Source organism: Jatropha curcas, chromosome 9 (genome assembly GCF_041381405.1).
Source record: "Jatropha curcas cultivar XTBG-Jc1 chromosome 9, XTBG_Jcur_1.0, whole genome shotgun sequence".
NCBI lineage: Eukaryota > Viridiplantae > Streptophyta > Magnoliopsida > Malpighiales > Euphorbiaceae > Jatropha > Jatropha curcas.
The window spans coordinates 15,522,982-15,547,740 of record NC_143159.1 but is presented as its reverse complement, the minus strand read 5'-3'; the positions used below and the strand labels follow the sequence as shown (position 1 = coordinate 15,547,740).

Here is a 24,759-nt window from a genome sequence, read left to right as displayed (position 1 = left end):
ACAGTACTATTAGTTTATATGCTTAAAATGATTGCATGTACCATAGATGCTTGTGCATGTCTGTTAGTCATATGATTATATGATTATGAGCTTGAATGTGTAAATTTTTATCTGAATGTATGTTTCCATCGCAACATGTGGATGTATGTGATTTATGAGCACCATTGAGTTTCATACTTAGCGCGTTGATTTTTATCACGCGCAGGTTCTTGACTGAAGGTGCTGATGGAAGACCAAAGTATCAGCATTAGAGCGGAAGGATATTCTTTTTGGGTAGTTTCGATTATGTCATTTATATATTTGATAATTATGGCATGTACAAATTAAGATTACTTAGAGTATGTAATTATTTGGAACTTATGTTTGAGAATTTATATTAGAAACTTGTATGAGGTTCATTAATTATTGAACTAGATATCTTTAAGTTTTAGAATTGAAATTTAAGTTACTTATACATGAATGTATTATAGAATTTATGTTTTAAAAATATTTATGTTGATTTATGGCTTATGAGATGATGATAATGATGGATTAAGGATTATATGTATGTATTACAGATTGAGATTTAGTTTGATTATATTAGAGTTGTTGGATAGTTGAGTAATTGAATTTGGAAGTGTTTTCTTATTTCACAGGTTGTTAGTTAAGTCCACTTTCTAGGGGAAACTCTTACAATTTTCCTATAGGATTTCTTAAATCATTTTCTAAGTAAAACCATAGACTTACTAGACTTATGAGACTCGAAACAATCTAGTTTTTTAAAAAAATTTACTCATGTCTTTAGCTAATAAGGTTTAAATCCGTATCTTAGATAGGTGCCTTTGGCACCGAATGTGGCATCTGTCGCCTATTCCTCCGAGATCGGGCAATGGGTATTACAATAACATAATTTTCTTATGTTATTTAAATACTTTTTTAATGAAAATATTTTTCAGAAAAATTATTTATAAATATTATAAATTGTGAAAATATAATTTTTTTTAAATAAAAAAAGTTGGAAAACATGTTTTTTATTATAAAGAAAATTTGTGAAAAATAACTTAAAATTGTTTTCCAAACCTTAATTAAATTTTGGAAAAATATTTTCTAATTTTTCAAATAGAAAACTGATGAATTTGAATACAAAACTCTATTTTCTAATTGTTTTGAAAAATTTTTGTAGTTTTATTTTTTGTAGGTTTAGCCCCAAAAATGATCAGCTTTCCCATAACCTCTGCCGTTATAACACCTCGGCCAATTTGCTCCCAACAAGTCAACAACAACACTCGTTCAAGTTTCAAGGGATGTGGTCGCTTTCTTTCTAAGTCTGCAAATTGAGGTAACCCCTCCTTTCTCATTTTTATAAAAGAAAATCTACTAAACAAAATCAATTAAATCAGATTCTTGTTCGTTTTAACTCCAATTCAGTTTCCTTTTCCATGCACTTTAGACGACATGAGTTTATCCTCGCATAGAAGGGGAAAGTCTTTAACTTTATTCATCAATTCTATTGCTCCACGTCAGTTTTCCAGAAAACCCACTTCGATATCGTCTTTAATCAAAACCCCAAAAGACCCGTGTCTCAGAAATCTGGAAAACCCTTTTAGGGTTTTGCAATTTTGTGCTCCATTTTCAACACAGACCTCAAAGTCCCCTGAGTATGAGATGCCTTCGGTCACCTGGGGTATGGTACAAGGCAAAAGAGAAAAGCTTGTAAATCGTGTTATAATATGTGATTACCTTAAGTCTTTGGGGATAATTCCTGATGAATTAGAAAACTTAGAGCTTCCATCAACTGTGGAGGTGATGAAGGAGCGTGTTGAGTTCTTGCAGAAGCTAGGATTAACGATTGATGATATTAACGAGTACCCTTTAATGCTAGGATGTAGTGTAAGGAAAAATATGATACCTGTGCTGGGTTATTTGGAAAAGGTTGGCATTAGCAGGCCCAAACTTGGGGAGTTTATTAAGAATTATCCACAAGTGTTGCACGCTAGCGTTGTAGTTGAGCTTATGCCTGCTGTTAGGTTTCTTCGTGGGCTAGACGTGGAGAAACAGGATATTGGGTATGTTTTGCAAAAGTATCCTGAGCTTCTCGGATTTAAGCTTGAAGGAACCATGAGTACTTCTGTGGCTTATCTTGTAAGCATTGGCGTTAATCCTAGAGATATCGGCCCGATGGTGACACAGTATCCATACTTTTTAGGGATGAGGGTAGGAACTATGATTAAGCCACTTGTTGATTATTTGGTTTCTTTGGGTTTGCCAAAGAAAATAGTAGCGAGAATGCTGGAGAAGAGGGCATATTTACTTGGTTATGATCTTGAAGAGACTGTTAAGCTGAATGTGGATTGCTTAGTTAGTTTTGGAATCAGTAAGGAATCACTGCCTTCATTAATAGCACAGTATCCGCAAATTCTTGGATTGCCTTTGAAAGCTAAGTTATCTTCGCAGCAGTATTTCTTCAGCTTGAAGCTCAAAATCAATCCTGAAGGGTTTTCACAAGTGATAGAGAAGATGCCACAGATTGTGAGTCTTAACCAAAATGTGGTCATGAAAACTGTTGAGTTCCTTTTGGGCAGAGGAATCCCATCTGAGGATGTAGCAAAGATGGTTGTAAAATGTCCGCAGTTAGTTGCATTGAGAATTCCTCTTATGAAAAATAGCTATTACTTTTACAAGAGTGAAATGGGGAGGCCATTGAAAGAGCTCGTGGATTTCCCTGAATATTTTACTTATAGTCTAGAATCCAGAATAAAGCCAAGGTACCAGAAGCTGAAAAGCAAGTGGATCAGATGCTCATTGAATTGGTTCCTTAATTGTAGTGACCAGAGATTTGAGGAAAGATTGCAAGGTGATTATATTGAACCTGAGAGTCTTGTCCCATCGTTCTCTATGGGTGGGAAATTAGAATTACCAGTTTATGAGGTTGTGTCAGATGAGGAAGAGGAGAGTGATGATGAAATACTTTACAGGCACACTGTTTCTCTATAATAATTTGCGAGTTATGTCAATGTATTCATTTAATGTTACTAATTTTGACTTCAAATATATTAAACCTTTGATTCTATTCTTGCTGCCTATTATATTTGATTTTGTTGACAGATCATTTTTTTTTTTTTTTAATTTGTTAATAACAACTGTTATATATCTTATAAAGATTGCCTCAGTAACCAAAAAACAGTTCATATGAATGGGTTACTGGTTCTTAGTCTTAACTCAACTATATAACCTGCAGACTGCAAAACTGATATTGATAGATTTGTTTCGCACTTGCTTTCTTAGGGATGTTTGCCTTGGGAGCATCCTATAAGGAGACAATTCATTTTCATCTCTCTGTCTCTCTTTAGAACATCTATGGATTTATTTCTTTCTGCAGTTCCCTTTGCTTCTGCAATAATTGATTGAAATATGTGGTCTTTGCAAATTTTTCAATCCATCCCTGTCCGCGAAGAGATGAAACAAAGAGCAAATCTTCCATATTTTCCTTTTTCCTTGTCAAGGAGGAAACCTTTTTTTTTTTTTTTTTCTGTTTGCCATTAAGTATGATAATATATGAAAATTTTAGCGAATAAGTCTTAATTGGTTTTGGTCAATCAATTTTTTATCAGGGTATTATTCTTTTTCTATTTAAATTTCAACCTGTACCTTCTAAACGATGTTTTGAGTAGTTTGAGATTATTGATTTTTCAAGAAACGAATTTGTCAAGGTATTGTTCTTCTATTTTTAAATTCATGGAAAGTAGTTAGGGGTGAGCACAGGGGCGGTGCCACAGCATATAATTCAACATTTAAAAAGTATATATTAAGTGAAAAATTTTAGAATTTTTAATCTACTAAAAATCAAATTAAATAAATGACTGCACAGAAAAGTATTTCTAGCTCGGCCATTAGGTGAGCAATTGGCTAGTTCAAACTTAATTAAGACTAAAAAATGTAAAACTGAACTTTACCGACCAAAATAGAACGGAATGAAATTGGTATTTGAACTAAATTGAGTCAAACCGAACTACTAGGATTGGTCGGTCTTAAGTATAATAAATTAGTTTCTTAAGTCTAACAAATTGGTTTCTATAAAACCAAGTCGAATCACCAATAAATTCGGTTCAAACAGATTAAGCCGAAAAAAAATCGAATTCCTTTTGAGTAGACTTATCCAACTGAAATCAGTCTATTTGGTTTTTGATTGAATTTAATCGATGTTTTGCACACTCCTAAAAGTAATAACAATATATTTTGTATTTTTATTTTCTTGAAGATAAAACTACATTCGATATTTAAGTTGTTTTGGTATTTGGCAAAAATATTGGTGGCCAGCCCTTTTTGTGCCTATACTTAGACGGTGTCAGCGGCTCCAAACAAACTCAAGAATTGACTTGGCCCTTTTTTTTTTTTTTTTTTTTTTTTGTGAAAAAGGATAATATTATTAGAAAATTGAATCAGAGATAACAATAGAACAAATATGATTTGGTAACACATTCCAAATCTTGAAACTAGCTTCTAAACAAGCCACTTTTGCTAAATAATGAGCGGCATTGTTTGCTCGTCTCTTCACCCAAATGACATCAGCTACAGCAGAATCCACCATTAATTGCTTGCAGTCATCAATCAGCAGCCCAAACTCTGAAGAATCCATCATCATCATGTGCGAACCCAAAGCCCTGACCACCTCTTGGGCATCCATTTCAAGAACCACTGAACGCAATGCCCGTTGCTTAAGCCAAGACAAAACTTCCTTCAGCCCCATAGCTTCTGCATATCGTGCTGACCGAATACCCAAGAACTGACCAGAAATAGCTGTAACAAACTGGCCACCTGAGTACCTGAAAATCGCGGCAAAGCTAAAGCCACTCCCATCCTCCATACATGCTGCATCAATATTGCCTTTAAGAAACCCATCTGCTGGCGGAATCCATCCCACAAGCTCGCCTCTTCCCAGACCCGAATCACCAATCTGCGTTCCACTAGCAGCTTGCCAGTCCGAGGTAAAGTGCTGAACCTGCATGATAAGTTGCTGAGGAGCAATTTGTTCTTTACTCCACAGAAGATTATTCCTGTTATACCAACAATACCACAGCATGACACATATATCCCCAAGCTTCTGCAAATCCAACTCCCCTGCAAGCTTGCCAAACCAGTCCACAAAGGACGAAATCTCTTCATCCTGCCTTGGACCCCAAACTGAGAGTGACACTCCTGTGCTATAGGACATCCAACCAGGACATGAAAGTGTTCTCCTCTAATCCATAGACATCACAGGCAGCATAGACATGAACTCCTCGTTGATTCAGCCTCACTTTTGTAGGAAGAAGGTCCCTGCATGCACGCCAAAAAAAATGACGAACTTTCGGGGGGCATAGGGAGATTCCAAACCTTTTTCCACAAAGAACCATGTCCTACAAAAAAGACACTAAGCTGATCCTGGGCAGCAATACGATAAGCATTCTTTACCTCGTAAGACCCTCATTTCGACCAATGCCAAATGAGATGGTCTTCTCTTGTTACATAACTTATTGGAGTTGCCAAAATGGACCCAGCAACAGCAGGCTCAAACAGTCCCTGCACAAGAAACTTATTCCAACCATTACCCACTGGTTCCTTCAAATCCGCCACTGTTAAATCCTCAAACCCATCTTAAGACAGGCGAATCCACATAAAAAGAAACATCCGAGTTTATCCATGGTTCCTTCCATATATTCAAGCCTGCACCATTCCCAATTCGCCATCTAACACCATTCCGTAGCAGCTCCTTGGAAGATACTTCTCCACGCAAAACTTGGGTTAGTCCCTAAAGGAGTTCCCATAAAATCCCCTCATGGGTAGTATTTTGCTTTGAAAATTCTTGCTACAAGAGAAGTAGAGTTAGTAACAAGCCTCCATCCTTGCTTGCCAAGAAGAGCCAAGTTAAAGCTAGCTAGATCCCTGAATCCCAAGCCCCCTCCACCTTAGGCACACAAACTGTCCCATTTAAGCCAATGGATGCCACCCCTTCTCTCCCCATTAGACCCCCACCAAAAACTATTAAGCATTTTCTGGAGTTCATCCAGTAACATAACCGGAAGGAGAAAAACTCCCATACAATAGGTAGGAATTGCTTGCCCTACTGCTTTTATCAATACTTCCTTGCTGGCTTTTGACAGGGTCCTACCGTTCCAATTTTGGATAACCCTCCATAATCAACCCCTAAGATAAGCAAAGACCGCCTTCTTTTTCCTACCAGTTAATGACGGTAACCCCAAGTACTTACTGTGATCTGTAGAATTATGAACTCCTAAAGTGCCACAAATAGCAGTTTGAGATCGTGATTCACATCAGAGCTAAAAAAACATTCCCAACTTATTAAAGTTGACCGCTTGTCCCGAGGTTCGTTCATATTGATGGAGAATACTCTTCACCTTAGTACTCTCTACCATAGTAGCATTAAAAAAACAAAAAGCTATCCTCAGCAAAGAACAGATGAGAGACACTAGGAGCTGCTCTTTTTACCTTACATCCGTCACATCTACTTTCGGCTTTCCTCAAAAGCGCAGATAACCCATCAGCACAGAGAATAAAAAGGTATGGCGAAAGGGAGTCTCCTTGACGGAGCCTTCTTTGCGGAATAATAGAGCCTACACGAATACCATTAAAAGTAACGGTATGTCGGACCGAAGAAACACATTGCATGATCAACCGAACCCATGCAGGACAAAAATCCATTTTCTCCATAATCGCTTGCAAATAACCCCATTGGATCCGATCATATGCCTTGGACATGTCTATTTTTAGAGCTCCCGTACCCCCCTCTGACCCTGAACCTGCCTCTTCATAGAATGAATCGGTTCAAAAGCAATCAACACATTATCCGGAATCAGCCTGCCTGGGATGAACGCAGACTGTGAGTCCGAAACCACTTCATGCAGCACCACCTTAAGACGGTTCACCAACACCTTAGACACAATTTTGTACACCACATTACATAGCGAAATCGATCGAAAGTCCTTAATTGTGTCCGGGCTAGAAACTTTAGGAATAAGCACTATCGTAGTGTCATTGACCCTTGGAGGGAACTCCCCACATTGAATCCACTGCTTACAAGAGCGCACCACATTAGGCCCAACAACACTCCATAATTTTTGATAGAACAATGGATTCATTCCATCTAGACCAACCGCTTTATTGGGGTGCATCTGGAAAATCGCGCATTTGAACACTTCATCACTAAAAGGCGCCATTAACATCTCATTATCATCAGGTAGAATCGACGGCTGAACTTGGTTAACAACCCCACCATAATCCGCATCAGTACCTGCGTATAATTCCAAAAAGTAAGCTCCGATAATGTTCTTTAAGCCTTCCGCCTCCTCAATAAGATTACCACCAAAATCCCTCAACTGAGTTACGGTGTTTTGACGCTTGCGACCAGAGGCAGTTTTATGAAAGAACTTACTGTTCGAATCCCCAGCTTGAAGCCAATGGACTTTCGCACGCTGTTTCCAATAAATTTCTTGATGCAACAATAATCTATTTAAATCATCATGCACCTGAGTAAACTTGCTTGGCACAGCATCACTACAATCTGCCCTCAACACCTCCATTTCACTCGTCAGTTTCTTTATATCCTAACGCAATCGTGTCGTTAAATCTCTGCCCTAGCTAGCAAACTGACACCCTGTTTCTTTTATTTGCGAAACTAGATCCAAATGCATATTAGATTGCCACACAGAGGAGGTAAAAGAAATAAAATCCGGCTCTTGGACCCAGGCATTCTCGAATCAAAAGACGGATTCCCTTTTATGAAAATCCATGGCTTTGATTCTGAGCTGAATAGGGGAGTGATCCGATACTGACGAAACCAAATTCACGACAGTACAGCTTGTATACCGTTCCATCCAATCCAGACTAACCAAGGCCCGGTCCAACCTCTCCTCTATTCTATTATTCCCCCGCCATCTAGCCCATGTATAAGGGTAGCCCATCATAGGAATATCATGCAACTGACATTCATCCACCGCTTCCCTAAAACCACGCAATAAAGATGAAGGATAATCAGCCCCTCCCCTCTTATCATCCAAATTAAGAAAAGAAGATCATTAAAATCACCAATTATTACCCATGGCAATGTAGAAGTCAATCAAAGTTGTCTAATAAGTGCCCAAGAATCACTACTATGACTCCTCTCCGGATATCTATAGAACCCAGTTAACCTCCATGGGCCATCCCTATCCATAGTAACACAAGCATCCATAAAGTGAGCATTAAAGGAAAGCAACTTAACATGGGACTGGAAGGGTTTGAAAGTCTTGCTTACTCGCAAGTTCTTTTCGTCTCTCGTAAGAGAAGTATATCGTCTTGCTTACTCGCAAGTTTCTTTTTCCTTTGAATGGAGGCTGACAATCTTTCCGTCGATATGATTAATCTCTCCGTCGACGACGATAGTGATGAGGGTATTATTTTTAAGGCAGATGAGATTAGCACAGAGGAGGAGGAGGACACTAACCCTAATCTTTGTTTGGTGGGTCGATTTATATCAGACAGATCCATCAATTTTATGGCTATGAAATTGACATTAGCTTCGTTAATGAAACCAGTCATGGGGATGCTGATCAGGGAGTTAGAAGGGGGGATCTATACCTTTCAGTTTTACCACAAAATTGATATGGAGCGAGCCCTCGATATGTGCCCATGGACTTTCAACAACCAACTTCTTATCCTGGATAGAATGGAGGGGTTTACCCATCCCTATGAGGTACCGTTGAATGGATTGTATTTATGGATTCACCTGTATGGTTTACGCCCTGGATATAAGTCAGATTATGTGTTAGAAAGGTTGGCGAATGATTTGGGGATCTTTGTGAAGACTGACCCTGAGAATTTCACAAAGAAGAGAGGATATCTTCGGGTTCGTGTTAAATGGGATATCAATAAACCCATTCGTGAAGCATTGAAGTTGAGGCAGGAGAACAATTCGAACTGGTTTTGGGTCCACCTCGAGTATGAACGAATTCCTGGGTTTTGCTTCATTTGTGGTATAATAGGGCATAGTGAGAAATTTTGTCCTTTGCCGGTATTGAATGATGAAGCTCCAATGATTAGGAAGTTTGGTCCCCATCTAAGAGCTAATCCACGACGTTCACAGCTCTCAACAGGGGCAAAATGGCTTAGCGATGAAGGCTATGTTGGACACGGCGACGCTCATAGAAACGGAGATCGGAGCCCAGGGGTACGACGACACAATTTTGGAGAGTCCATGATGGGTGGGATGCAATCTCCTTATTTTTTGCAACAAACCTCCAATGTAGGCGTGAATGTGGGAGTTCATAAGGAAGGAGATCATGCAACGATTGTGGATGAGAATTTGGATTCAAGTGTAGTAGATGGTATTTTAATGAATGATCCAAAGAGAAAAAGAAAGGGCCAAGAGGAGGAGAGTTCTATAGCCCAAGATATCAATACAGAATATGGGTCTTCAACGGACCAACAACATGAGTCTTTCAAGGATCCAAAAAACGGGAAAGCGGCGGGTTCTGGTACTCAGGCCCGCCGACAGCAATGAGTCTGTTAAGTTGGAACTGCCGAGGGCTCGGTAATACCAAGGCAGTTCAGAATTTGCGACAGATAGTTTGTGAAAAGCGTCCTAATTTTATTTTTCTTGTTGAGACAATTTGTAATTCAAATAAAGTTAATGAAATACAGTCCTTATTAGAATATGATGATTCTTATGCAGTCGATAGTAATGGTCACAGAGGCGGGCTGGCTCTTTTATGGAAGGGGGTTAGCAGTGTAACTATATTAGGCTCTTCTCCTCATTTCATTGATGTGAAAGTGGTTGTTCAAAGGCTGGAGCCTTGGCGGTTAACAGGCTTCTATGGGCAGGCTAATAGAAGTAGAAGGCATGAAACTTGGGGTTTGTTGGGTGACCTTGCTTTGGTTTCTACTCTCCCATGGGTTTGCGTTGGGGACTTCAATGACATCTTATATAATTCTGAGAAGAGAGGTGGCCTTCCACAGCCGGCAAATTTACTCCATGGATTCCAAAATGCTGTTATGAGAGCTGATCTCTCGGACTTAAAATTAGACGGATACCAGTTCACTTGGGATAATGGTCGGGTAGGGACTGACCATGTGGAAGCTAAGCTTGATCGATGTCTAGTCTCTGAGGGATGGCGGCATTTGTTCCGTATGTCTAAAGGGTTGGTCCTTGACTTAACTACTTCTGACCATTTACCTTTATTTATCCAAGTTCAAGTTTATGTTCCCCGGCAGAGAGTGCATTTGTTCCGCTATGAGAACCACTGGTCTAGGGAGCCAGAATGTCATCAGGTGGTTGAGGATTGTTGGAGACTTCATGGAGGTGTTAATCTAGTTGAGAAACTTGCGATTTGTAGTAAATTTCTTGATGAGTGGGGGCAGAAATATCGATGCAAATTTAAAGTGGAGCTGGATGAGTGTAGACACAAATTAAAGCAATTGAGAGGTAGGAGATCACCGTTGGATCGTCAAAACTTTCTACAGGCTAGAGCAAGGATCGCTGAAATATATATGCAACGTGAGCTATTCTGGAAACAAAGGGCAAAGGAAGATTGGCTGCAAGGGGGTAATCAAAACACACGTTTTTTCCATGCTAAGGCATCTGCTAGACAAAAGAGAAATCGAATTGAGCAGCTGAAAGATGTGAATGGGGAGTGGCAGAATTGGGATACAGGGCTTAGTGAGGTGATCTTGCATTATTTTGTGGATTTATACTCAGCACAGGCGTGTTCCCCAGATAATATTATTAGCCTGGTTCCTCGATGTGTGTCTGAGGATGATAATCAGTTGCTTGAGGAACCTTTTTCAGCAGAAGAAGTGAAGCAGGCTGTTTTTAGCATGAGTTGCGACAAATCTCCTGGTTGCGATGGTCTGAACCCAGGATTTTATCAGCGACATTGGAATATTATTGGAACTGACGTGATGACCTTTTGTATTGCTTGTGCAAATTCAGGTACGTTTCCTATTGAATTGAACGAAACAGTGTTAATTTTAGTTCCAAAAAAGCAAACTCCTGAGAGTATGGCTGATTTTCGCCCAATTGCTTTGTGCCAAGTGCTTTACAAGATCATAGCGAAGATGTATGCGAATAGGCTGAAAGCGATTCTTCCTCATGTTATTTCTCCCACTCAGAGTGCTTTTGTGGGAGGAAGGCATATCCAGGACAATTCAATAATCGCTTTTGAATCTCTTCATTATTTGAGAGCTCGAAAGCATGGTCGGGTCGGATTTGCTGCCCTAAAAATAGATATTAGTAAAGCCTATGATAGACTTGAATGGGGTTTTTTAAAAGCAGTAATGGTGAAGATGGGTTTTAGCGAGAAGTGGGTTGATTTGATTAATTTTTGTATCTCTTCAGTATCTTATAAAGTGTTGCAACAAGGGAGCTCTATTGGTCCTATTATTCCAGAGAGTGGATTACGGCAGGGGGACCCCTTAAGTCCATACTTATTCATTATCTGTCTGAAGTTTTGTCCCGATTGATTCAAGCTAGAGAGAGATTGGGCTCTATTCATGGGATTAAAGTGATTTCTGGAGCTCCAACTGTGTCGCATCTGTTCTTTGCAGATGATAGTGTTTTGTTCTTTAAGGCCACCTTGAATGAAGCTCAGACGGTTAGATTATTGTTGCAGGACTATGAATTAGCATCAGGTCAGGCAATTAATTTTAATAAGTCTTTGATTTATTTTAGTCCTAACACCGAAGCTACCATAAGATTGGATATTTGTTCTCTGTTACAAGTTCGGGAGCATGATGATCTTGGCACTTATCTGGGACTTCCTATGTCGATTGGGCGAAATAAAAAGTGTTTGGCTATCTTAAGGACCGTGTATGGAAGAAGCTAAACTCATGGAAGGCAAAGAAGTTATCTAAGTCTGGCAAAGAAATTCTCTTGAAGACGGTTCTCCAAGCGATACCGAATTATGTTATGATGTTATTCTTATTCCCCAAATCTCTTTGTGAGGCACTTGAGAAGATAATGTGTCGATTTTGGTGGGGTACGACAGAAAATAATCATGGTATTCACTGGATGAGTTGGGAGCGCCTTTGTCGGGATAAACAAGCCGGAGGACTTGCATTCAAGCAGCTAAGGGAGTTCAATATTGCCCTTCTTGGGAAGATTGGGTGGAAACTGTTGAAGGAACCCAATTCTCTTGTTTCCAGACTCTTAAAGGCAAGGTATTATGCCAACTATACGTTTCTGGAAGCTCCTTTGGGTAGTAACCCAAGCTATCTTTGGAGCAGCATTCGGGAGAGCCAGGAGATTATCAAAAAGGGGTTTTACTGGAAGGTGGGAGGAGGCGAACGAATTGCTATTTGGACTGAGCCGTGGCTAAGGGATGTTGTTAGTCCTTTCATTACTACTCCGTTTGATCCTAGATTTGGTGTCTATTATGTCCATGATTTGATTGATAATGGCCGGTGGAATTTACAGCTTATAAGGGACACATTTAATGCTCGTGATGCTGATCTCAATTTGCGTACTCCTTTGATTGCTGGAGCAGTAGATGCAGTTGCTTGGAGGTTTGAAGAGAGAGGTAATTACTCAGTGAAGTCAGCATATAAAGCTCTCACAGTAAAATCCCATCAAGTTGTGCCTTCAAATCCAGTTAATGTGTGGAGTCGATTATGGAAAATCAGAGCACCACCACAGGTCACTAATTTTATCTGGAGAGTAGTTAATGGCATCCTACCAACTCGTGATCAACTAAGAAAAAAAAGAGTGGTGGTTCCATCTCATTGCCCATTATGTAGTCAGTGTGATGAGAATGATCTTCATTTACTGGTTAATTGCTCTTTCTCAAAGCAAGTTTGGCAAGCTTCTTTCTTAGGTTGGTACTCGCCTATTGTGAACTCTTTTCAGGAATGGCTTAGTCAAATTTTTCGTATTTTTAATGACAAGGATGCAGTAATGGCATTGACTGTGTGCTGGCAAATTTGGAATTCTCGCAATAATGTGATATGGAAGCAACAATTTCCATCGGCTATGGCTATATGGATGAGGGCGTGGAGGTTTATTGAGGATTGGTCGAAGGCAACTGCTGTTGTGGGAAGACGTCCTGCCACTGTGATTAAATGGCAGCGACCTGAACTTAACTGGGTTAAAGTTAATGTCGATGCGGCAGGGACAGTGGGCGACTCTTGTGCTGGATTTGGAGTGGTAGTAAGAGACAGTAATGGAGCTGTGCTGGGATTGAAGATTGGCAGGTTTGGAACGGGCTTAAGGCCAAAGGAAGCTGAGGCTATGGCAGTCAAAGAAGCTTTAAGCTGGCTGGAAGGAAAAGGATGGAGCAAATTAGTTGTCGAAAGCGACAACTTGATGGTGATAAATGCACTAAATGACAAGTCTTATTTGGATGGTACTGTATTTGGTGATATTATCTATTCTATTTGTCAGATTTCTTCACGGATTAGAAGTGAAGTTAAGTTTAGACATATTTATCGTTCGTCAAACGAGATTGCTCATGGGCTTGCCCAAGCATCTAGAACATTGTCGAATGTGGGGGAGTGGTCACATGATTTCCCTCCCTTTGTAATATCTATTTTAAGTTTGGATGATTAATATATTCCAGCTTTCTTCAAAAAAAAAAAAACATGGGACTGAAATCTCCACAAGAGAGCAAGACCACTACTATGTCCCACACAATCAACCACAAACGCACCTTCAAATCCTATACGCATCCTTATTTCCTCTATTTTTCTTCTATCAACCAAAGTTTCTACGAGGAAAAGAAACTCTGGCTTATGGCGACGAACTAGCTCATAAAGAGCCAACACTGCCTGGGGGTTGCCAAGGCCCAAGCAGTTCTAGCTTATGCAACTCATGGTTCTCGGTGGGCTTGGCTTACAGGTCCCACCGGTAATTCATTATGGGTATCATAGGAAATATCGGCCTGTAAAGGGCCCATAACCTCCCCTTCACCATCAGCTGTTTGCATTGGTTCATGAAACACTTCTACGCTGCGGCCCACCCTTGGACATTTCTTTCCTTCCCCTATATCCAACTCAGCATCCTCATCCTCATTACTCAATAAGGATCTCAAGCCCAACCCATTAACCCTCCCATTAATTGTAGGAGAACCAACTTCCAGAGGACTATGAATCTCAATTGACATACGCATATGAACTACTTGGGCAGAATCCGAAAATTTCTCCATAGCTATCGACTGGGACTGTGTAGGGATTATAACTTATCCTGAATAGCGCCCGCGGAAAAATGCTCCAATAATTACGTATTGGATATTGACGATCGAATCCACTACAAATAATAACCACGGTAAAAATTAAATAATTACCGTAAATGCCAGTTGAAAAATAAGGACACTGAGATTTACGTGGTTCACCCTTCAACTGTTATGGGTTATGTCCATGGGACAAAAACTCCGAATAATTCTTCCACTAAAAATAGTAGGTACAAAAGAGATTACAAAAATAGTAGTACTCTAAGTGTTTCCCAAAAACACCCCAAAAAATACAATCCTCACTATTTTCTCTCTTTCCCAATTTTAGGAACCCTTTCCTAAAATTTTTTACACTTAATTGTGTATTCCTATTCTATTTGTTTTTGTACGTTTAGGTTGAAGAAAACTTCTCCTATTTACAGGAGAAGTGGATGCGTTAATCAATGCGTTTGTGCAATTAACGCATCCATTTTCATTTTGTAGGTACAACCGTCTTTGAACTTTTAAACAAAACGTGTCCTTCCTTTTTTTTTTTTCTTTGACTACAAAAACAACACGTGATTGTTGTTTCCTTCTTTTTTTTTTTCTTTTCTTCAAACTTGGGTCTCACATGTTGGAGGGACCTCACAACAATTCTCCCCCTCCAGACTACATGGTGGAACTCTCCATTCCTGCCGCTTTGACACACAGTTCGAACTTCTCCTTCGGAACAACCTTTGTCAATATATCCGCATCATTTCTGTTTGTGTGGATCTTTCGCAACTGAAACTGCTTCTCTTCAATGGCAGATCTAAGCCAATGATATCTTACATCAATGTGTTTCGTTCATGCATGATACATAGTATTTTTGCTCAAGTCTAATGCACTTTGACTATCACAATAAACTATATATTCTTCCTGCTGCACACCCAATTCTTGAAAGAATCGCTTTAACCAAAGCATTTCCTTTCCAGCTTCCGTTGCTGCAACGTACTCTACTTCAGTCGTTGATAACGAAACACATTTTTATAATCTTAACTGCCATGAAATAGCTCCCCCTGAGAATGTAAATAGGTATCCTGATGTAGATTTTCTTTCATCAAGATCACCGGCCATATCTGCATCTGTGTAACCAACAAGTGCAAACTTTTCACCTCCAAAAGTTAAACATAAGTTTGAAGTTCCTCTCAGGTATCTGAAAATCCACTTTACTGCTTCTCAATGTGTCTTCTGGGGATTTGACAGAAATCGGCTCACAACGCCAACTACATGAGTGATATCTGGTCTTGTACACACCATTGCGTACATCAAACTTTCGACTGCTGAAGAATATGGAACATTTGACATATCTCCTTTTTCTTTCTCTATTGATGGGTAGGATTTCTTACTCAACTTGAAGTGAGCGGCAAGCGGAGTGCTAACTGGTTTAGCATTCTTCATATTGAAACTCTCTAGAACTCGTTCAATATATTTTTCCTGCGATAACCATAACTTGCAGGACTTTCTGTCTCAGATAATCTCCATTCCGAGAATTCGCCTTGCCGATCCCAAATCCTTCATGTCAAATGCTTTTGACAAATCACTCTTTAACTTGCTAATCATATGTGCATCTGGTCCAATAATTAGCATATCATCAACATATAAGAGAAGGATAATAAATTTACCATCAGGGAATTTCTGAACATATACACAAGGATCTGCTTCCCAATGTGTCACCATGAAAGAATCAAACTTTTTATACCATTGTCGCGGTGCTTGTTTCAACCCGTACAAGCTTTTCTTCAAGCGACAAACCATATCCTCTTTTCCTTTGACCTTGAATCCTTCTGGTTGTTCCATATAGATTTCTTCCTCTAGATCCCCATGCAAGAATGCGATCTTTACATCAAGATTCTCTAACTCAAGATTCAAATTGGCTACAAGACCTAGCACAACTCGAATAGAACTCATTTTCACAACTGGTGAAAAAATCTCATCAAAGTTAATACCATTCTTTTGAGTAAAGCCTTTGACGACCAATCGAGCTTTGTATCTCACTAGGTTGCCATCATCTTTCTTCAGTTTGTACACCCATTTGTTCTTGAGTGTTCTCTTCCCTTCTGGAAGTTTCACCAGCTCATATGTGTCATTCTTTTTTAAAGAATTGATCTCTTCTTGCATGGCCTTTTTCTAGCAATCTCTGTCTTTGCAAGATTGCACATCATGGAAGCTCTCTGGCTCCCCCTCATCAGTAATCAAAATGTAATCAGAACTAGGGTACCTTGTAGATGTTTGGCGTTCTTTGGTTGACCTTCTTAACTGAGGTTCAACTCCTTCTAGTGGAATGGGGTTCTCTAGCTCCCCTTGCTCAACACCCTCTGCATCACTGTTATCATCTACAATTGTCTCTTGATCCCCTATGACTGGCTCTTCTTCTTCTTCTTGTTCTGATTCTGGCATTCCTCCTCCTGTGACATCATCTGTAGGAATGCTTTCTGGTGTAATATCAACAACACCATCACTTGTGGATTCTTCACAAGTTGTTTCTGCCACGATCTCATTCTCGTGGAATACTACATTTCGGCTCCTGACAACTTTCTTTTTCGTTGGGTCCCATAACCTATAGCCAAACTCTTCGTCTCCATAACCAACAAAAGTGCAAGGAACTGACTTGTCATCAAGCTTTGATCTCTGCTCCTTCGGAACATGCATAAATGTCTTGCAGCCAAATACCCTCAGGTGAGAGTATGAAATATTTCTACCTGTCCAGACCTTCTCCGGTATATCAAAATCCAGAGGTGCTGAAGGTAGTCAGTTGATTAGGGAGACAGCAGTATTGACAGCTTCTCCCCAAAATGGCTTAAGTAAGTTGGTCATTTTGAGCATGGATCTGACTCTCTCAACAATGGTGCGATTCATCCGTTCAGCAACGCCGTTGTGTTGAGGCGTACCAGGAACTGTCTTTTCATGCCTGATACCGTGCTGACTACAATAATCTCTAAACTCGTTAGAGATATATTCACCACCATTATCCGTGCGCAAATATTTCAATGCCACTCCAGTCTCCCTTTCCACCATCGCATGGAATTGCTGAAAGTGCTTGAATACTTGGTCTTTTGTGCGCAACAAATATATTCATGTTTTCCGTGAGAAATCATCAATGAAGGTAAGAAAATACCTACTTCCTCCAAGTGATTCTACCTCCATGGGACCACATACATCAGAGTGTACCAACTCCAATTTGTTGTCTCTCCGTCTAGAGCTTTTCAAAAATGAGACACGATGTTGCTTCCCAAATAAACAATAATCACAAGGGTTTATTTTACCTTTGGCTAATGGTATGAGGGACTTCTTAGCCAACATATTCAACCCTTTCTCACTAACGTGCGCCAGCCGCCTATGCCACAAATTTGGTGAAGCATCATTTGCAACTGTATTCAGTTGTCCCGCACATATTATTGCGTGCGTCTTGTACAGCGAGCAACATAATTTTCCTCTCGCCACCACCAAAGATCCTTTGGTGAGTTTCCAATTACCGTCACCTGTATGATGGTGATAGCCTTCCTTGTCCAGTACACTCACATACGACAGGTTAAACTGAAGATCGGGAATATGTCTCACATTTTTAAGCGTTAATGAGCACCCGACACTTGTTTTTATGTAGATATCACTGATTCCCACCACTTGCGAGACACTATTATTTCCCATTTTAATAGTGCCAAAGTCTCCTGCTTTATAAGTGGAAAAGTATTCCCTTTTTGGAGCACAGTGGTATGAAGCACCATAGTCTACTATCCACTCGGTATCTGCATCTCCAACATGACAACAATCTGCATCACGAGTGACTAAAGTCACCTCACCATCTTCTCCTGAGACTGTAGCAGATGTATTTCTATCATTCTCCTGTCTTCGGTCTACATTATCCTGTTTGAGTAAACGACAATTTCTTTTGAGATGACCCTCCTTACCGCAATGGTAACATTTTCTCATCTCTCTGGACTTGGATCTACCTCCTGGCTTTACATGCCTTGGACCTCTACTCTTGCTCCGGCCCCTATTCTCTGTGACAAGGGCTTGTGAACTGGTATTGGCAACATCTTTTCTTCATAGTTCTTCATTGAGTAGTCTATTCATTACCATATACATCGTTACCACACCATTTGGAGCTGAGTTACTCAATGATACCACGAGAGTATCCCAACTATCTGGTAGAGATCCCAACAGTAGGCATGCTTGCATCTCGTCTTCTAAGGACATACCGCTAACTGCTAACTCAGTTACGAGTCCTTCAATCGTTCAGGTGTTGTGTAATTGATTGTCCCTCTGACAGCTTCAAGTTCATGACTTTACGCATCATGAAGACTTTCCTTGAGCATTCGTGGCCTCGTACATATACTCTAATTTCTTCTAGAGAACTTGGGGATCTTTTTCATTTCTCACATAGTTGTACAGGCTAGCATCTATCCATTGGTGTATTGTACCCAATGTATGCTTTTTTAATTTCTCCCACTGCCTTTCTTTCATTTCTTCCAGCTTTGCACTGTCACCTTCAATTGGATCGTACAGATCTTTGCAATTGAGGTAGTCCTCCATTTTGGATCTCCACATTGAATAATTCGAATCCGTCAATTTGATCATTGCCCCGTCGTTAGCCATGTCGAATTCTGAAGCTGACAAAATTTTACTTTTCACGAAATTTACTATTCACGTGAATAGTAACTTTGTAGAAAATTGACAGAATTTACCAACCAAAGGATCTGATATCAGTTGTTGTGATTATAACTTATCCCGAGTAGCGCCCGTGGAAAAATGCTCCAATGATTACATATTGGATATTGACTATCGAATCCACTGCAAATAATAACCACGGTAAAAATTAAATAATTACCGTAAATGCCAGATGAAAAATAAGGACACCGAGATTTACATGATTCACCTATCAACTGTTATGGGCTACGTCCACGGGACAAAAACTCCGAATAATTCTTCCACTAAAAATAGTAGGTACAAAAGAGATTACAAAAATAGTGGTACTCTAAGTGTTTTCCAAAAACACCCCAAAAAATACAATCCTCACTATTTTCTTTCTTACCCAATTTTAGGAACCCTTTCCTAAAATTTTCTATACTTAATTGTGTATTCCTATTCTATTTGTTTTTCTACGTTTAGGTTGAAGAAAACTTCTCCTATTTATAGGAGAAGTGGATGCGTTAATCAATGCGTTTGCGCAATTAACGCATCCATTTTCATTTTGTAGGTACAACCGTCTTTGAACTTTTAAACAAAACGCGTCCTTCCTTATTTTTTTTTCTTTGACTAACAAAAACAACACGTGATTAATATTTCCTTCTTTTTTTTTTTTTTTCTTTTCTTCAAACTTGTGTGGGTCTCACATGTTGGAGGGACCTCACAACAGACTGATCTTTCCTTTCATATTCCAGAACTATCGAAGCACTAGTGGGATCACGAAACCACCGCTTATCGTCATACTCAGCTGAAGATTGCCTTATTGCCGCCTGTAGCCAACTACCCCATCCTTTTTGAATCTCACTTTCATTAATATGAAATAACGTTTCACAAAACTGTTCATTATGTCCCAAACAACCATAGATGAAATAGAATGTAAGGAGCTTTTCGTATTTAAAATTCACTTTACAAATCGAACCATCCGAACTACGAACTTTCTTCCACCATTTCAAGGCTTACGCACATCTAGTGATACCCGAAGCTTCATGAATTGCCTCCAACTACCTACATCATTCTTAGGGTCATATTTCACAAACTCTCCTATGAAATTCCCCACCTGCCTTGCCACTCCTTCTGACATCAAACCTTGAGGCAGGTCGTGAAGTTGCACCCACATTTGAGTAAAGTAAAGAGGGATAGTGGAAGGTTCAACATCAAGAGGAATCTTCTGCAATATCAACAAGTTATTATTAAAAATCCAAGGACCTCCATTCCAGACCCTGTTAAAGTCTATGTGATGAAAAAATTGGAACACAAAAACTCGTGGATCAATCTCAGTCACGCATACTCCCCGACTAGGCCTCCAAATCCCTGCTAACGTACTTTTCATGGCACCATAATTGACCATCTTATCTGTGAGAAGCCTCCCGACTAAGCACAGGCTATAATCCTCCACTGGCTTTGCAACCACAGTTGGTTGAACATCCACAGAAGCATTTTCGTCATCAGCCAAAGATAGATTCGAAAGATTCAGTTCAGTACCAAATCCTAGAGCCACCATACAAAATTGGGACAAAACTTGCACAAAACAAGAGAGCTACACATGCATAACACAAGATAGTATTAATTTATGTACTTTATTGTATATGTAACTCACATCTTTCGAGCAATTTGACCTCAGAATTGACTTGGTCTTTTTAACTTCCTCCAAACTGAAAAAGAAAAATAAATGAAGTTTTTTAAAAAATAAAATAAAATTGAAATTGAGAATTCTTTATTTTTGAAATTAAGCCTTAAAAACAAAATCTTTAATTTATTTTATTTTAACTAATAACAAAATTATGATGTAAGGATTCAACAACCCCTAAACATTGTAAATTAGCATATGAATATCTTTTTAGTTTATATAAAAGGATTTAAATAGTAACATATGAATCCTTTTAATAAAAACTTTTAAGCCTAAACTCAATATACAAATTTTAACCAAAATATAAACATCTCATTAATTTATAAAAATCTTATTAATTTTAAGGTATGAAAAAGTATGGGTAAATTATTTTCATTAGTTTGACTCAATTTTAACCATGACCAATAGACATAATGATGCCAAAAATCAACTTTTAAAAGATTAAAATTAATACTCTGTTATCATTTTCAATAATATTTATAATTAATTATGTGATAAAGGCTCTATTCGGCAAGAGCGTTTGAGTAGTGTTTACTGTTTTGATCGAGTTAAAACATTGTTTTAATTAATTATTGTATTCGGTAATATCACATCTATCCTAACGTTTAGAGTTTGAGGCAATGTTTCATGAAACGTTATTTTCATCCATGTTTAGCATTTTATAAATTTTTTATTAAGCTTGTGCCTATTACTTTTCTTTGTCTTGTTCTCTATTAGCTTATCCTTTTTTATCTTTTTATATTAAACAAATAATCAAACACTTATCTTAAAACACTATATAAACAACTAACTACCAACAACTAATATCTAACAGTTGATAGTTACTGTAACATCTAACATCTATTATAATTGTTGAAATTGCCAACATGGCCAAAGCAAAAAAGAATCATTGCTTCTTGAAATATGTATTTAATGAATAAATTTCCTTTAAAAATTACGTTTTTTTTTCCAATTATCACCTATTTATCTCTCTAAAACCACTCAAGGTTATATTTATGGTTTTGGGTGCCATAATCTAGGGATCACAGTGACCCAATTAGATTAGAGCGATTAGGTAAGATCAAGGGTAAAAAGAAATATTTGTTATAATTTAGGTGATTTAATTATATTTTCTTTTTAAAAAAAAAAGGAAGTAAAACTAACCACAAAAATTAATATATTTAAGCCGTACTACCACACCTAGGTACTTTTTGTCAATTTTCCTTATCTCCTTCGTATCTAAGTGGCTATGGTTCTCCACTCACTAGATAACACACACTTCCTTCACCGTCCATTCTTCCATTCCTCAAATCTCCATCGTCCAATTATATCAAAACTCTCTTTCTCTACCATAGCCATTTTCAACGCCAAATTATTCTCACTAAGAATAAACAAGTCTGCTCTCTTTCTCTCCGCCTTCTCATAACCACCACAACCACCGGCAATGGCCGCTCTCCAGAACACGCCGATTTCACTTCAATCCAAAATCCCACCATCTGCACGACTCTCAAAAACCCTTTCCTCTCAAAAACCTCTGAGCCTCTCCTTCTCTTCCACTTTCCCCTCTTTCAACCTCTCTTCCACCACCGCCCACCGCGCACGTGGAGGCGGTGCCACCGGAGCAAAAATGTCAGCCACTGCGGCAGCAAGTTACGCGGCAGCTCTAGCAGACGTTGCGAAATCAAACAACACTCTAGACTCAACCGCCGCCGACATAGAAAAAATCGAGAAGCTCTTCTCCGATCCACAGGTGGTGGATTTCTTCAGCAATCCAACAATCAGCGTGGAGAAGAAACGAGAAGTGGTAGACGAAATCGCCAAGTCATTAGCGCTGCAGCCACACACGGCAAATTTCCTGAACATCCTGATTGACGCGAAACGCATCGATTTGGCAAAAGAAATTGTAAAGGAATTCGAACTGGTTTATAACAAAATAACCGATACGGAGCTTGCGACTGTGACTTCGGTTGTGAAACTGGAGTCGCAGCACTTGGCGCAGATAGCGAAGCAAGTGCAGAAACTGACAGGAGCTAAGAATGTGAGGATTAAGACTGTAATTGATCCAAGCTTGGTGGCTGGGTTTACCGTTAGATTTGGAAGCTCAGGGTCTAAGCTGATTGATCTGAGTGTGAAGAAACAGTTGGAGGAAATAGCTGCTCAGCTTGAATTGGGTGATATTCAACTTGTATGATTCTTTTTTTTGTGTAATGTGCTTTTTATTTTAAATATAATATAATGTCTCAATTTTATCAGAGATTGTATTTTGAGATGCTTCAATTTTTTGATGTGACTGTAATTTATTATATGATATTTTGATTGATAAAGGATATCAAAATTCAAACAAAAATGCAATTTTGGTGCTTTTTTCTGAAATGCATTTCCTCATCTGAAAACAAGCTTTCTATTTAGGTAGTAAATTAGTCGTGGGCTTTTCGTAGGTTGGTAAAGGTTCTCACGCAAGCGCTTATGCTTTTGATTTTTGAAATTCTGTTGATATCGTGTTCAATTTCATAAAATTTACAAAAGTTAAAGTAGAAATTTAGAAAAAGCGTGTAACTCTCTCATATTGCTCATTTGATTTTTTTTAGTGATATTTCTAGTAATGGAGACACCCTTTTAAACTCACGTTGTTTATATTAGTAGATACTAATCTACAGCAGTTCTATTAATTTCTTGTGTCATTTGAAAATTTTAATGAGTTTTAATATTGAATTAACTCTACCTTTACATTGTATAATAAATATATTATATTATTTTTATATTACATTATTTCAGTATATGTTCTAATAATTTTTATATTTGGAATCTTTATGCTCAAAACCTTGATTCAAGTACTCATTTATTTGGTACCTTTCAAGGAGCAGGAATTGCCATTCTAACATCCACAAACAAAAAGTTTATGTTTCATTTCACACCATCTTAGTTATTGCATTTGTTTTTCTTGTTGCTTGTCATATGTACAGAACTAACCTTGAGATCGGGCATGGTATAATCTTTTAGAAGCACGTATTCCTTCAGGAGGGCTCTTGGGACCGGACAAAAGGGAATTTTGTTTGGAACCCTTTTTTCTTTTTGAAACCTGGCATGGAACCCAATGTCTTCATTTATAGTCTAAGGCTTTGCTTGGCATTGAGCTCCCTTAGTAAACTTTCGTTTTTAGCCTCTCACCTTCTTTGGAGAAGTAAAACTCAAATGGATAAATGAATCAATGGAATTTTGATCTCAGGTTCTTGCTTGGTCAATTCCTGAAAGACCTCTATTAATGTAATGCCATAATATAGATCAACTTGTAGAAGCGATTCAAAGTGTCTTTCTAAAACTAGAAAGTGCATGATGATATCACAATAGAAATGTCATCGAAAATGGTTGAAACAATGGAAAGGCTAGAATAGTCCACCTATACTATAATAGGTCATATTTTTCTTCTGTTCCTAACAAGCTTGTCTTTGTGGCTCAAGTTTCAAGGAAAGACCTTTTTCTCGAATGTATTTCAACCAAACTCTTAAAGGTTGGTGGTCTTTCATAAGCTACGTTTTGGCGCTCCTCCTTAAATAAAACTTAATTAAAAAGAATTGATGTAGCACGAACGACTAAGAAAGAAATTTTCACGCATCTTAGGTGAATTAGAACATATTATCCAATTCAATCAATTTCCTTCTTAGAGTATATCTTTACCTGTCTCCTTACCATCAGCTCTTAGGAATGAAAACTAGTCTATTTTTAATTTTAAAATTATCAATGACCCGTCTCCCTAGATCGGACCAAACTAGAACTTGGGTAGATTTATGCACTAAACTCAGTGATAAGCTTAATAATCATTTCTTTATATAAACTCAAATCTCAATCGATTGGGCCTCAGGTGTATTGTGAAACAACTCATTTATAATATTCACATAAACATACTTTGGATTTTTTTGGACCTTTATTTTCATCACTACTTAGAATCATAAAATGGTTTTGCTTAAACACAAATAAATACATAATTTATTTAAGATTTATTCATAGAACTTTTTTTTTTTTTTCTGAAGAGTCATTAATAGAACTTTGTCTCAATATAATTGTAGAATTTTATAAATGATTTTATAATATTGTTACCACACAAAATATAAATTGTCACATTAGCATGGTCCAACCTTAAGCCCAAATCTGACCAGTTAAGTAATCCTAGCTTAGCATCCTGAGTTATCATGAACTCGCAGCTCCGCATCAAATAAGGCTACTCAGTAAGTTCTGATCCGCAATTGATATGGGCTATACAAGAAAGTCAAATCAAGCACT

At 38.5% G+C, this 24,759-nt stretch overlaps 3 protein-coding genes and 1 non-coding gene across 4 annotated transcripts; 3 read left to right on the top strand and 1 right to left on the bottom strand.

The window, feature by feature from the left end:
• Positions 1-1,260: 1,260 nt before the first annotated feature.
• LOC105648033 (transcription termination factor MTERF4, chloroplastic) lies at positions 1,261-3,049 on the top strand. The gene has a single exon (XR_016322409.1). It is a non-coding gene; the product is annotated as a transcription termination factor MTERF4, chloroplastic (transcript).
• A 6,461-nt stretch (positions 3,050-9,510) lies between these two features.
• On the top strand, positions 9,511-13,552 carry LOC149493694 (uncharacterized). The gene is made up of 3 exons (XM_089726311.1): positions 9,511-11,449; positions 11,557-11,640; positions 11,796-13,552. The coding sequence occupies exons 1-3, from the start codon at positions 9,511-9,513 to the stop codon at positions 13,550-13,552; spliced, it is 3,780 nt and encodes a 1,259-aa protein (XP_089582437.1).
• Positions 13,553-19,824: 6,272 nt separating this feature from the next.
• On the bottom strand, positions 19,825-20,376 carry LOC149493693 (uncharacterized). Its single transcript, XM_089726310.1, has one exon. The coding sequence runs from the start codon at positions 20,374-20,376 to the stop codon at positions 19,825-19,827; it is 552 nt and encodes a 183-aa protein (XP_089582436.1).
• A 1,397-nt stretch (positions 20,377-21,773) lies between these two features.
• Positions 21,774-22,733, top strand: ATPD (F-type H+-transporting ATPase subunit delta). Its single transcript, XM_012234284.4, has one exon. It carries the CDS (start codon positions 21,926-21,928, stop codon positions 22,670-22,672), a length of 747 nt encoding a protein of 248 aa, XP_012089674.1. The 5' UTR covers positions 21,774-21,925; the 3' UTR covers positions 22,673-22,733.
• Positions 22,734-24,759: the final 2,026 nt, after the last annotated feature.

Excerpts from the sequence above, each read along its gene's own strand:
- LOC149493694 (XM_089726311.1), top strand. The coding sequence starts at position 9,511 with ATGAGTCTGTTAAGTTGGAACTGCCGAGGGCTCGGTAATACCAAGGCA. Across the intron at positions 11,450-11,556 it reads TCCATACTTATTCATTATCT|ATGATAGTGTTTTGTTCTTT; the intron begins GTCTGAAGTTTT and ends TGTTCTTTGCAG. Across the intron at positions 11,641-11,795 it reads GGACTATGAATTAGCATCAG|TGTTTGGCTATCTTAAGGAC; the intron begins GTCAGGCAATTA and ends CGAAATAAAAAG.
- LOC149493693 (XM_089726310.1), bottom strand. The coding sequence starts at position 20,376 with ATGGTGGCTCTAGGATTTGGTACTGAACTGAATCTTTCGAATCTATCT.
- ATPD (XM_012234284.4), top strand. The coding sequence starts at position 21,926 with ATGGCCGCTCTCCAGAACACGCCGATTTCACTTCAATCCAAAATCCCA.